The sequence below is a fragment of the Nycticebus coucang genome, chromosome 18, assembly GCF_027406575.1.
Source record: "Nycticebus coucang isolate mNycCou1 chromosome 18, mNycCou1.pri, whole genome shotgun sequence".
In the NCBI taxonomy this organism is placed as follows: domain Eukaryota; kingdom Metazoa; phylum Chordata; class Mammalia; order Primates; family Lorisidae; genus Nycticebus; species Nycticebus coucang.
In genome coordinates, this window is record NC_069797.1 from 54,169,585 (window position 1) to 54,181,369 (window position 11,785).

The 11,785-nt window shown below is 47.2% G+C and overlaps 1 protein-coding gene across 2 annotated transcripts in view; it reads right to left on the reverse strand.

Annotated features, from left to right (window-relative positions):
• The window catches only part of NPEPPS (aminopeptidase puromycin sensitive), a 135,749-nt gene extending 126,121 nt beyond the window's left edge, over positions 1-9,628 (reverse strand). Inside the window, exons 1-2 of one of the 2 annotated variants that reach the window (XM_053568482.1) lie at positions 9,567-9,628; positions 472-643 (exon numbers count right to left, since the gene is read on the reverse strand). In XM_053568482.1, coding sequence (XP_053424457.1) covers positions 472-643; positions 9,567-9,628 — 234 coding nt within the window. Of the gene's footprint in view, positions 1-471; positions 964-9,566 lie in introns of those variants that run through there. The other variant, XM_053568481.1, reaches the window with a different exon arrangement.
• Positions 9,629-11,785: the final 2,157 nt, after the last annotated feature.

Sequence of the window (11,785 nt, forward strand, 5' to 3'; positions counted from 1 at the left end):
TCTCCTCGCTCCAGCGCGGCGGCTGGAGTCCCTGATGACCACCCCTTTCAGGAACCTATCCTCCGTGGGGTGTAGGGAGAACCAGAGAAAAGAACTGAGTCAGGAGGCTGAGACTGAACAGGGACTCCCATGACCCCTCCGTCCTCTCCCAACCCCCTCCAGCCTCTCTCACAACACTACCCAGCTCCGAAGGGCCGGGGTGGAGTAAACCCCACAGAGGTGTGCTCGCCAGGGAAGGGCACGCGCCAGGCCGGCCGGCTCCCGGGCGCTCCTGCAGCGCGGCCACGGCCCCAGCCGAGCAGGGGGCAGAGCACATCGACCCCGGCGCCCTGCGGGCGTCCCCTAAGCCAGCCTCCCAGCTCCAGCCCCAAGGCCCACTCGCCTTCCCGGCAAGGCCCCCAGTCCCAGCCCGCGGGCGCGGCCTAACTGCTCGACCAGCAGCTCGCCCCCGGCGCCCGAGGGTCGCCGTACCTGGGCGGCGGCCTCCAGCTTGCCCTCAAAGGTGAAGTCCAGCAAGTCGGGCTTGAGGCAAAGGCTATAGTTGATGGGGGAGACATCGGCAGGCAACCGCTCGAAGGGCCTCTTCTCCGGCATCGCGGCGAGGCCCAGGCTGTGGAAGCGGCGGCGGCGGCGAGAGGAGCGGCTGAGGAGGAGAAGGAGGAGGGAAGGAGGCGGAGGGCCGAAGAAGAGCAGGCGGCGAGCAAGGGAGGGGGCGGCGGCTGCCAGCCACATTCACCGAGCGCGGTCGACCGCCTGAGGAGAGCGACCTGGGGAGCCTAGGGGGCGGGGGAGAGACCCAGCCTGAGCGCTAGGAGTTGGGAGGGAGGCGGTGAGGGCGGCAGGCGGGCGGACGGGCGGGCTGCCTACGGGGAAGGGGGCGGAGGAGAGGGAGGAGAAGAGGGCCCGCAAGGAGGGAGGGAAGGAGGCCGCGGCGGCGGCGTGCGCGGCCCCGCCGGTCGAGCGCGCCCCCACGGAGTGCGCGCGCACGCCGGGGCACGGGGCGGAGCGGCGAGGGCGCGGCCGGAGGGGCAGGAGGGCGCGGGGTTGCTGGCGCGGTCGTGGGGCGGCTCCCGGCGCTGCACCTGTCGGTGCTGCTTGGGAAAGGGGGATAGCTTTAGAAAGTGCCAGAAGGGCTCGAAAGGTGGAAATAGAAGCGTGAGGGACCCCTGAGCCCTCCTGGGAAGTTGAAGCCTACTCATTTGGTCTGCTCAGCCAGGGTAGCGTGCTAAGATACCAATTTCAAAACAAAACCTCAAACTAATTCTACCTCCAGATCTCTGGGAAAGCCCTCACTTGAAGCTGTTTGGCCCTAATTTCTGGGGTTTTTTGTTTGTTTCTTTTTTAGAGACAGAGTGTCACTTTATCGCCCTCGGTAGGGTGCCGTTGCGTCACAGCTCACAGCAACCTCCAGCTCTTGGGCGTAGGCGATTCTCTTGCCTTAGCCTCCCCAGTAGCTGGAACTATAGGAGCCCGCCACAACGCCCGGCTATTTTTTTGTTGCAGTTTGGCTGGGGCTGGGTTTGAACTCGCCACCCTCGGTATATGGGGCCGGCGCCCTACTCACTGGCCACAGGCGCCGCCCAATTTCTGTTATTTTTAAGTAGCAAGTTAAAGAGATGATTTGGAAAAAAAAAGTCATAAAATCTTTAGTGATCTAGGTTTCATCAACCTCTGGAATTTGGAACTTTGAGGGAGCGATCTCAAAGATTAGAAAGATTTTTGTTTCCCCAATTTAATCCTTAAAATAAGATGTTTTCACCTTTTCCCCGTTTTTTTGCTTTTTTTGTTGTTGTTGTTTGTTTTTTGTTTTTTTTGACCGGAGCCAGGTTTGAACCCATTACCTCCAGTATATAGGGCTGGCGCCCTACTCCTTTGGGCCACAGGCGCCGCCCCCTTTTCCCCGTTTTTATCTTTCTTTCTACCTTATTACTTTACTTTAGTAAAAGACCCTTCAGCAATCATGGCCTCTTTAAACTATCTGTGTGGCTCCTTCAGTTCTGTAAATAGCTGGAAAATTGAGATATTTGAATTATATTTAAATGAGCTAGATATATTGAGAAGCGTCAAGAGTAAGGAGGTTTATCCATAATCCTCATATTCCATTGTAGACTTTTTTTTTTTTGAGACAGCCTTACTTTGTCGCCTTTGGTAGAGTGCCGTGGCGTCATAGATCACAGCAACCTCAAACTCTTAGACTCAAGAGATTCTCTTACCTCAGCCTCCGGTGTAGTTTAGGACTACAGACGCCTGCCACAACGCCAGGCTATTTTTAGAGAAAGGTCTCGTTCTGACACAGACTGGTCTGCAACCTCTGAGCTCAAGCAATCCATGCGCCTCAGCCTCCCAGAGTGCTAGGATTACAGGTGTGAGCCACCACCCCCGGTGCCTTTGTAGACATTTCTCAAGTAGAATCCCTTAATTTCCAAAACTCAACCAGAATGTTATATTGAACCAGTGCTGTCCAATAGAAATATACTGTGAACCACTAGGTAGCATTCTTTTTTTTTTTTTTTTGAGACAGTCTCACTTTGTAGTTTCTTCACAGCTCACAATAACCTCAAACTCTTGGGCTCAAGCTTTTCTCTTGCCTCAGCCTCCCAAGTAGCTGGTACCCACCACAAACCCTGGTATTTTTAGAGATGGGGTCTTGCTCTGGCTCAGGCTGGTCTCAAACCCACCCATGAACTGAGGCAATCCACCCCTCTCCTCGTGCCTCCCAGAGTGCTAGGATTACGTCAGTGAGCCACTGTGCCCAGCCTCCACTAGGTAGTATTAAATTTTCTAGTAACCACATCTCAAAAAAGTGAAATGGAAACATGAAATTAACACATTTAACCCAATATACCCCAAATATTATCATTTCAACATGGAATCATTATAAAAATATTAATGAGAAGTTTGGTGCCTGTGGCTCAAGTGGCTAAGGCGCCAGTCACATACACCTGAGATGGCGGGTTCAAATCCAGCCTGGGCCTCCAAACAACAATGATAGCTACAACCAAAAAAAGCCGGGTGTTGTGGCAAGCGCCTGTGGTCCCAGCTACTTGGAAGGCGGAGGCAGGAGACTCGCTTGAGCCCAGGAGTTAGAGGTTGCTGTGAGCTGTGATGCTAAAGCACTCTACCCAGGGTGACAGCTTCAGGCTCTGTCTCAAAAAAAAAATAAAAAATATATTAATGAGATATTTTACTTATTTTTTCATTCTGACTTTGAAATCCAGTGTATAGGGCGGCGCCTGTGGCTCAGTGAGTAGGGCGCCGGCCCCATATGCCGAGGGTGGCGGGTTCAAGCCCAGCCCCGGCCAAACTGCAACAAAAAAATAGCCGGGCGTTGTGGCGGGCGCCTATAGTCCCAGCTGCTGGGGAGGCTGAGGCAGGAGAATCACGTAAGCCCAAGAGTAGAGGTTGCTGTGAGCCATGTGACGCCACGGCACTCTACCCAAGGGTGGTACAGTGAGACTCTGTCTCTACAAAAAAAAAAAAAACATCTTGTGGCACTAATCACTTCATGTAAACAGTTGTCTGTCAGTAAATTGTATATTGTACTAAAAAGTGATCTCTTGGGCCAGGTGTGGTGGCTCACACCTGTAATCCCAGCACTTGGGAGGCTGAGGCAGGTGGATTGCCTGAGCCACCACACTCAGCAATAATAATAATTTAAATAACATATAAGAAGGCTGGGCAAAGTGGCTCACGCCTGTAATCCCAGCACTCTGGGAGGCCGAGGAGGGTGGATTGCCTGAGCTTACAGGTTCGAGATCAGCCTAAGCAAGAGTGAGACCCCCCATCTCTAAAAATAGCCAGGCATTGTGGCAGGCACCTGTAATCCCAGCTACTCTGGAGGCTGAAACAAGAGAATCCGTTGAGCCCAAGAGTTGGAGGTTACTGTGAGCTATGACGCCATCGCACTCTACCAAGGGCAACAAGTGAGACTCTGTCTCAAATAAATAACATATAAGAATTTAATTGGGCGGCGTCTGTGGCTCAGTGAGTAGGGTGCCGGCCCCATATGCCGAGGGTGGCGGGTTCAAACCCAGCCCCGGCCAAACTGCAACAAAAAAATAGCCGGGCATTGTGGCGTGTGCCTGTAGTCCCAGCTGCTCGGGAGGCTGAGCGTAAGCTCAAGAGTTAGAGGTTGCTATGAGCTGTGTGACACCACGGCACTCTACCCGAGGGCAGTACAGTGAGACTCTGTCTCTACAAAAAAAAAAAGAATTTAATTAATTATACTTAAATATGTATTGAGGGCTTACTAAACACTTTTCTTTTTCTTATTGAGACAGAGTCCTACTTGGTCACCCTCAGTAGAGTGCTGGCATCATAGGTCACAGCAACCTCAAACTCTGAGGCTCAAGCAATCCTCTTGGTTCAGCCTTCTAAGTAGCGGGGACTATAGGCACCCACCACAAAGCTTGGCTATTTTTTGGAGACATGGCCTTGGCTTCCCAGAGTACTGGGATTACAGGCGTGAGCCACCGAGCCTGGCATAAAAACTTTTCATGTTATTAATTCACTTAGTCTTCTCAACAAATCTATGAGGTGAACACCATTATCCCCATTTTACATTTGACAAAACAGGCATACACAAATTCAGTGCCTTGCCCAAGGTCATATAGCCAATTAGTAAATAACAGAGCTATTATAGAATTGGGAACCCATGGGGCAGTGCCTGTGGCTCAGTGAGTAGTGTGCCGGCCCCAAATACCAGAGGTGGCATGTTCAAACCCGGCCCTGGCCAAAAAAAACAAAAACTGTAAAAAAAAATAATAAATAAATAAAATAAGAATTGGGAACCCGGCATTTTTTTTCTCTCCTGGAGGATTTTTCAGCAACTTCTCTATTTTTCTACCTTTCAAGATTTATTTTATTTATTTTCTAGACATTGTCTCACTCTGTTGCCTTGACTACAGTGTATTGGTGTCATCATACCTCACTGCACCCTCCAGCTCCTGGGCTGGGCTCAAACGATCCTCCTGCCTCAGTGTCCTGAGTAACTGGGATTACACACATGTGCCACTAGGTCTGGCTAAGTTTTTCTAATTTTAGCAGAGACAGGGGTCTCACTCTTGCTTAGGCTACTCTGGATCTCCTAACTTCAAGCAATCCTCCCACTTACCTAGGCTTCCCACAGTGCTAGGATTACACGTGTGAAGCCACTGCACCCGGCTCCAGTTTCATTTTATTCTAATCCATCTGTATCTCAGCTTCTCAAAAATGTTGTTTTCATTATGCAAGAACCCATAAGGCTCCTTCTTATTTGGTAAAGCAAATTTGATTTGTAACCATTTAAGGCTATGAACTGTCCTTACAATTTCCCCAAACATGTTTTTTCTTACCCTCTAACATAAATTCTCCAGTCTTACCAAGCTAATCTGTTTGCTGTTTGGCCCTTGCAGCTTGCTCATTCTTTCTTCTCTACTATTGTTCCTGCATTTTGCTGGATTGACCTCCTCGTGCTTTTGGCAAACCTGTGCCCTTCCCTTCCTTCAGAGCTCACCAAAAGTCTTTATTGACTAGCCATCCAACTCACAAGTACTGGTTTTTGTTGATGTATTTGTACTTGTGTTGTTCTGTAATTATGTTTTCAATTTGTTTTTTTTTTTTTTAGTTTGGCCGGGGCTGGGTTTGAACCCGCCACCTCCGGCATATGGGACCGGCGCCCTACCCGCTGAGCCACAGGCACTGCCCTTCAATTTGTTTTTTTGTGTTTTTTTTTTTTGAGACAGAGCCTCAAGCTGTCACCCTGGGTAGAGTGCTGTGGCATCACAGCTCACAGCAACCTCCAACTCCTGGGCTCAAGCGATTCTCCTGCCTCTGCCTCCCAAGTAGCTGGGACTACAGGCACCCACCACAATGCCCGGCTATTTTTGGGTTGCAGCCATCACTGTTGTTTGGTGGGCCCTGGGCTGGATTCAAACCTGCCAGCTCAGGTGTATGTGGCTGGCGCCTTAGCTGCTTGAGACATAGGCGCCGAGCCTCAATTTCTTTTATATGTCTATTGTTGCCATATATACTACTAGAAAGAGCATGGTTTCTGATTTTTCTTTTTTTAGAGACAGAGTCTCACTTTGTCACCCTCAGTAGAGTGCTGTGGCATCACAGCTCACAGCAACCTCCATCTGTTGGGCTTAGATGATTCTCTTGCCTCAGCCTCTGGAGTAGCTGGGACTACAGGCGCCCACCACAACGCCCAGCTATTTTTTTTTTTTTTATTGCAGTTTGGCCAGGGTCGAGTTCAAACCCGCCACCCTCAGTATATGAGGCCGGCACCCTATACACTGAACCACAGGCGCCACCTGGTTTCTAATTATTTTATTACTCTCAGTATTGAGCCTCTCTCAAAGTACATCTCAATTGTTAGTGAGCTAACTAACAAGTTGTTCAAGAGAAAATATTTTACTTAATCTGCAGCCTTTCCTTTATGTACAACAGAGAAACTATGTGAAGCTAAGACTAAAGGCAACCTTCTTTTATAAAATCACAGAAAAAATTAAAAACAAATACATTAGCCAAGCATACTGGTGCATGCCTTTAGTCACAGCTACTCAGGAAGCTGAGGCAGGAGGATCGCTTGAGCCCAGGAGTTCCAGGTTGCAGAGAGTTATGATCACACCACTATACTCCAGTGTGGCCAACATTGAGACCCTGTCTCTGAAAGCAAAGCAAACACCAGGGCCACAGACTTCATGGCAGTAGTAATTATGATCCTGGGGAGAAATTTACTTGGTCCCATCCCTGGTTCTATGACCCAGGAAATTCTAGTGCAACAAGTCAAGAACAAACTCGGAGCTACTACAACTTGGGGAAGGAGAATGGAAAGTGAAATACATACAGTTCCCAGACAAATGCTTGAATGACAACCTAACATATCTTCTTTTTTTTTTTTTTTTTTTTTTTAGTAGAGACAGAGTCTCACTGTACCGCCCTCAGGTAGAGTGCCATGGCGTCACACGGCTCACAGCAACCTCTTTACTCTTGGGCTTACGCGATTCTCTTGCCTCAGCCTCCCGAGCAGCTGGGACTACAGGCGCCCGCCACAATGCCCGGCTATTTTTTAGTTGCAGTTTGGCCGGGGCTGGGTTTGAACCCGGCACCCTCAGCATATGGGGCTGGCGCCCTACTCACTGAGCCACAGGCGCCACCCAACAACCTAAATATCTTCTATGCAGGCTTCTCTGAAATAAAGAGTGTGAAGGGCCTTGGAAATTCATTTCCTTCTCTGTTCCTTCAGAAAGAATGGGGAAGTCAGTAATGTCTCAAGACCATTCGCCCTACTTCAGATTTCTAGGCTCTGTTTACCATGCCCTTGAAAATCTGCAAATAAAAAACCTATGTACTCATATACTTCCATAAAAAGTTAATAAAGAAAAGAAGGGGAAAAAAAACAGTCATTCTAGTCAAAGGCACTTCTTCAGCTTTTAAGCACTAGCCTGAGAGTCTGAAGACACAAAGAAATTTTTTCAATATCATCACTGTATGACTGATGTATGACCTGGGGCAAATCTTAAAATTTCCCTGCCTTAGTTTCTCCAGTTGTACAGCAGATATGTGCAAAATGCAGGCTTATCTGTGGTTTGAGAATTTCTTTCTTTTCTTTTTTTTTCTTTTTTGAGACAGAGTCTCACTATGTCACCCTCAGTAGAGTGCAGTGGTGTCACAGCTCACAGCAACCTCAAACTCTTGGGCTTAAAAGATTCTGTTCTCTCAGCCTCCCAAGTAGCTGGGACTACAGGCACCCACCACAACACCCAGCTATTTTTTTGTTGCAGTTGTCATTATTGTTTAGCTGACTCGGGCTGGGTTCAAACCCGCCAGCCTCAGTGTATGTGGCTGGTGCCCTACCCACTCATCTACAGGTGCCCCAGTTTGAGAATTTCTTTAAAAGACTATCACAGGAGGATTGCTTGAGCTCAGAAGTTTGAGACCACTTTGAGCAAGAGTGAGACCCTGTCTCTCTACTAGAAACAGAGGGTGGCGCCTGTAGCTCAAAGGAGTAGGGCACTGGCCCCATATGCCGGAGCTGGTGGGTTCAAACCCAGCCCTGGCCAAAAAAAAACAGAAAAATTAGCTGGCATTGTGGTGGGCACCTGTAGTCCCACCTACTTAAAAAAAATAAAACCCTACCTTTTTTTTTTTTTAAGACAGAGCCTCAAGCTGTCACCTTGGGTAGAGTGCCATGGCATCACAGCTCACAGCAACTTCCAACTCCTGGGCTTAAGCAATTCTCTTGCCTTTGCCTCCCAAGTAGCCAGGACTATAGGCGCCCACCACAACGCCCGGCTGTTTTTTGGTTGCAGTTGTCATTGTTGTTTGGTAGGCCCAGGCTGGATTTGAACCTGCTAGCTCTGGTATATGTGGCTGGTGCCTTAGCCCCTTGAGCTCCAAGCCCTGAGCCATGTTTTGTTTTTTTATTTTTGTTTTTGTTTTTGAGCCAGAGTCTCACTATGTCGCCAGAGGTAGAGAGCCAAGGCATCACAGTTCAAGCAACCTCAAACTCCTGGGCTTAAGAGATTCTCCTATCTCAGCCTCCTAAGCAGTTGGGACCACAGGCGCCTGCCACAACACCTGGGTATTTTTTGGTTGTAATTGTCACTGTTGTACAGCAGGCCAGGGCTGGATTCAAACCCGCCAGCTCCAGTGTATGCGACTAGCACCCTAACTGCTGAGCTACAGGCACTGAGCCCTATCAAGCCCTATTTTCTTTCTTTTTTTTTTTTTTTTTTTTGGCACTTTTTGGTCAGGGCCAAATTTGAACCCACCACCTCCAGTATATGGAGCTGGCACCCTACTCCTTGAGCCACAGGTGCCACCCGTTTTTTTTTTTTCCCCTATCATTTTCTATTTTTTTTGTGTGTGTATGTGTGTGGTTTTTGGCCGGGGCTGGGTTTGAACCCGCCACCTCCAGCATATGGGACCGGTACCCTTCCCCTTGGAGCCACAGACGCCACCTATCATTTTCTTTTCCTTTTTTTTTTTTGTAGAGACAGAGTTTCACTTTATTGCCCTCGGTAGAGTGCCGTGGCGTCACACAGCTCACAGCAACCTCCAACTCCTGGGCTTAGGCGATTCTCCTGCCTCAGCCTCCCGAGCAGCTGGGACTACAGGCGCCCGCCACAACGCCCAGCTATCTTTTTGTTGCAGTTTGGCCGGGGCTGGGTTTGAACCCGCCACCCTCGGTATATGGGGCCGGCGCCCTGCTCACTGAGCCACAGGCACCGCCCCACCTATCATTTTCTTAATATCAGAATGATCTTCATAGCAGGAGTGGTAAAGGATATACAAAGAAAATGTAAGTCATTGAAAGAGATCTTTTAAAGCCAACAGAATATAAAGAAGTTGGGTTAGGGAGTTACAATATTTAGTCAGAAAGGAAAGAAATCCTGGCCATGGAATATTGAAAGGGGAAAAGAAAGATGTGGAAAGTTTAAGAGACCATTACAAAATCCACCATGTTAGATCAAATCAAAGCATTACAGTTACTATTTAGCCTCCCTCATTTAGAAATTATGGCTTTAAATGTCAATTTCAAGCATGGAAATTATAACTAATTCCACTAATGTGAGTCTCACCTGCAGAATACAATGAAGGGGTTCCAAGAGCCAGTAACACAAAAAGTTGGAAAGCAATCCATAGGAAGCTGATGCCATGAGATCCCAGCATTTACTCTTTTCTGTAAGTTAAAATGGCTGTTGGGATGACAGTTGGAAATGTGAGTAGATGGAATGTTGCCTACCTATCCTGTGTTCTTCATGAGTAATGAATAGATTAATTCATACGCTTTAAAATGTATACTACACTAATGGACAACTACATATCATATAATATGTGAGACATAGATAATGAGGTAAATACAGATAGACATAAAGATAAATTTATTTGAGGGTGGCAATATGACATTATTTATGTCCAACTGTGGCCAAAGAAAGTTCCTATCTGGTCAGAAAGAGTTTTATTTCTCTTGGTATCTTTCCATCAGGAAGTTGAAAAAGTCATACGTTTCCACCTGTCTTACTTCCTTTCTAGTGTGTGTGTGTGTGTGTGTGTGTGGTACTTCTGCTTTCGTTTTCACAACTACTTCTGCAGGTTTAGTTACCAATCCCAGGTAACTAGAAGCCTCATGATTAAACCCAGGCCTTTTGTTGATCTTCAAATTGAGAAGAGCCTGTTTGGCTGTCTCCTCATATGAAGGGTTAGCCAGCAGGGCTTTGCAGAATATGAATTAGGGAGCCAACTCATAGAAGAGGAAAAAGCCAACACCCTCTGCTGCAGGCAAGAATGCTTATGTTTATGTCTGATGTGTGGGTCTCTGGAATGCTACTACAACATTTCTCCTAGAATCCCAAGCCTTTAAAGGTTACAGTGTTCTGGAGCTAGCATGCTAGAATTAAATTTACAATAATGTTTGGCTTGACTTCAAATCCAAAAAACTTAGCATGGGCTCAGGTTGAACCAGACCAGTAGAGTAGCCAAGAGGATTAGACATCTCCGCAGCTTGGCAACAACCATTCAGAAGGCCTCAGTTTCTCCACCCTTGGCTCTATTTCTATTTGCTTCTTAAATCCCTGACAAGAAGAACTGACACTGACATCAGAATTAGTTCTTACTCAATATCTGATGTTATGCTGAGCAAAGTGAATAAGCTCAACCCAAGTTAGAGAGTGGGGGTGAAGAGATTAGACATTAAAGCCTGCCAATCTAGTAGAATCGCATCTCAATGGGGTGTGATTTTATGAGTGCAATTTGCCTTGGAGTCTTAGCTACATAAATAACTAAGGATAAGAATCTTCTGCTGCCAGCTTCCCTAGAGAGTTTGCATGGAGTCAAGATTAATAAACACTTAAAACGCGTAGGTGGAGCTAAAAGTTGGCTTGTGACCTACTTATTCACAGGACTGAACCAAAAGTCATCATGTCCCCACCAAACAAATAATGCTAGAGCCAAAGAGAGACTATCAGATAAGCATCTGAGACCCTTTTTCTTTCAGATATTATGCGTTGTCTAGGAAAATAATCTTGGCATGGAGGGTAACCTTTGGAATCTGGTACCCCTCCCCTTTTTTTTCCAAATAAAATCTAGATAGTAACATTGGTGAATTGACTCAAGAAGAAAGCAGAGAGAGAAAAAGCAATTCAAACTGTTCATATTCTTTAGTCCTGGGGAGCCTGCACCAGCAGGTCTCTGGATATGGTCTATTTTAGTTCAAAGTGCGATCACACTGTGTAAAATATACATTCACCAAGAATGAGGCACAGCACAAATGCCCTAGGGACTTGACATCAGGAATTAGGGCAGGTCCAAAAAAAAAAGAGAGAGAGAGAGAAAACTCTTTAGGCAAAAAGGCACAATTTAACTATTTAAGAGAGATTTATGTTTTTCTTGTCCCAAACCTACATTAGCTATGAAATGGAGGTCACAGTTATAGCAACCATGGATCAGGAAACCCTAAACACTTGCCATGTCCTATCCTGATGTAGTGCCAAGACATGCCAAAATATGTCATCTTTGTTTAGTCCTATGTACTTCTGTTAAAGTGATTTATTAATGCTTGATCTCACGGTAAGAGGATATCAATAGATGCAGGGGAGGGTGACAGGATCAAAGGAAAGGAGGAAGTGGAGGAGAGAAAAAGGGGTCACTATTTTATAAAAAGTGCAATTGGGGGCGGTGCCTGTGACTCAAGGAGTAAGGTGCCAGCCCCATATGCCAGAGGTGGAGGGTTCGAACCCAGCCCTGGCCAAAAACTACAACACCAACAACAAAATAAAACCTTCTAAAAAAAGGCATTGTG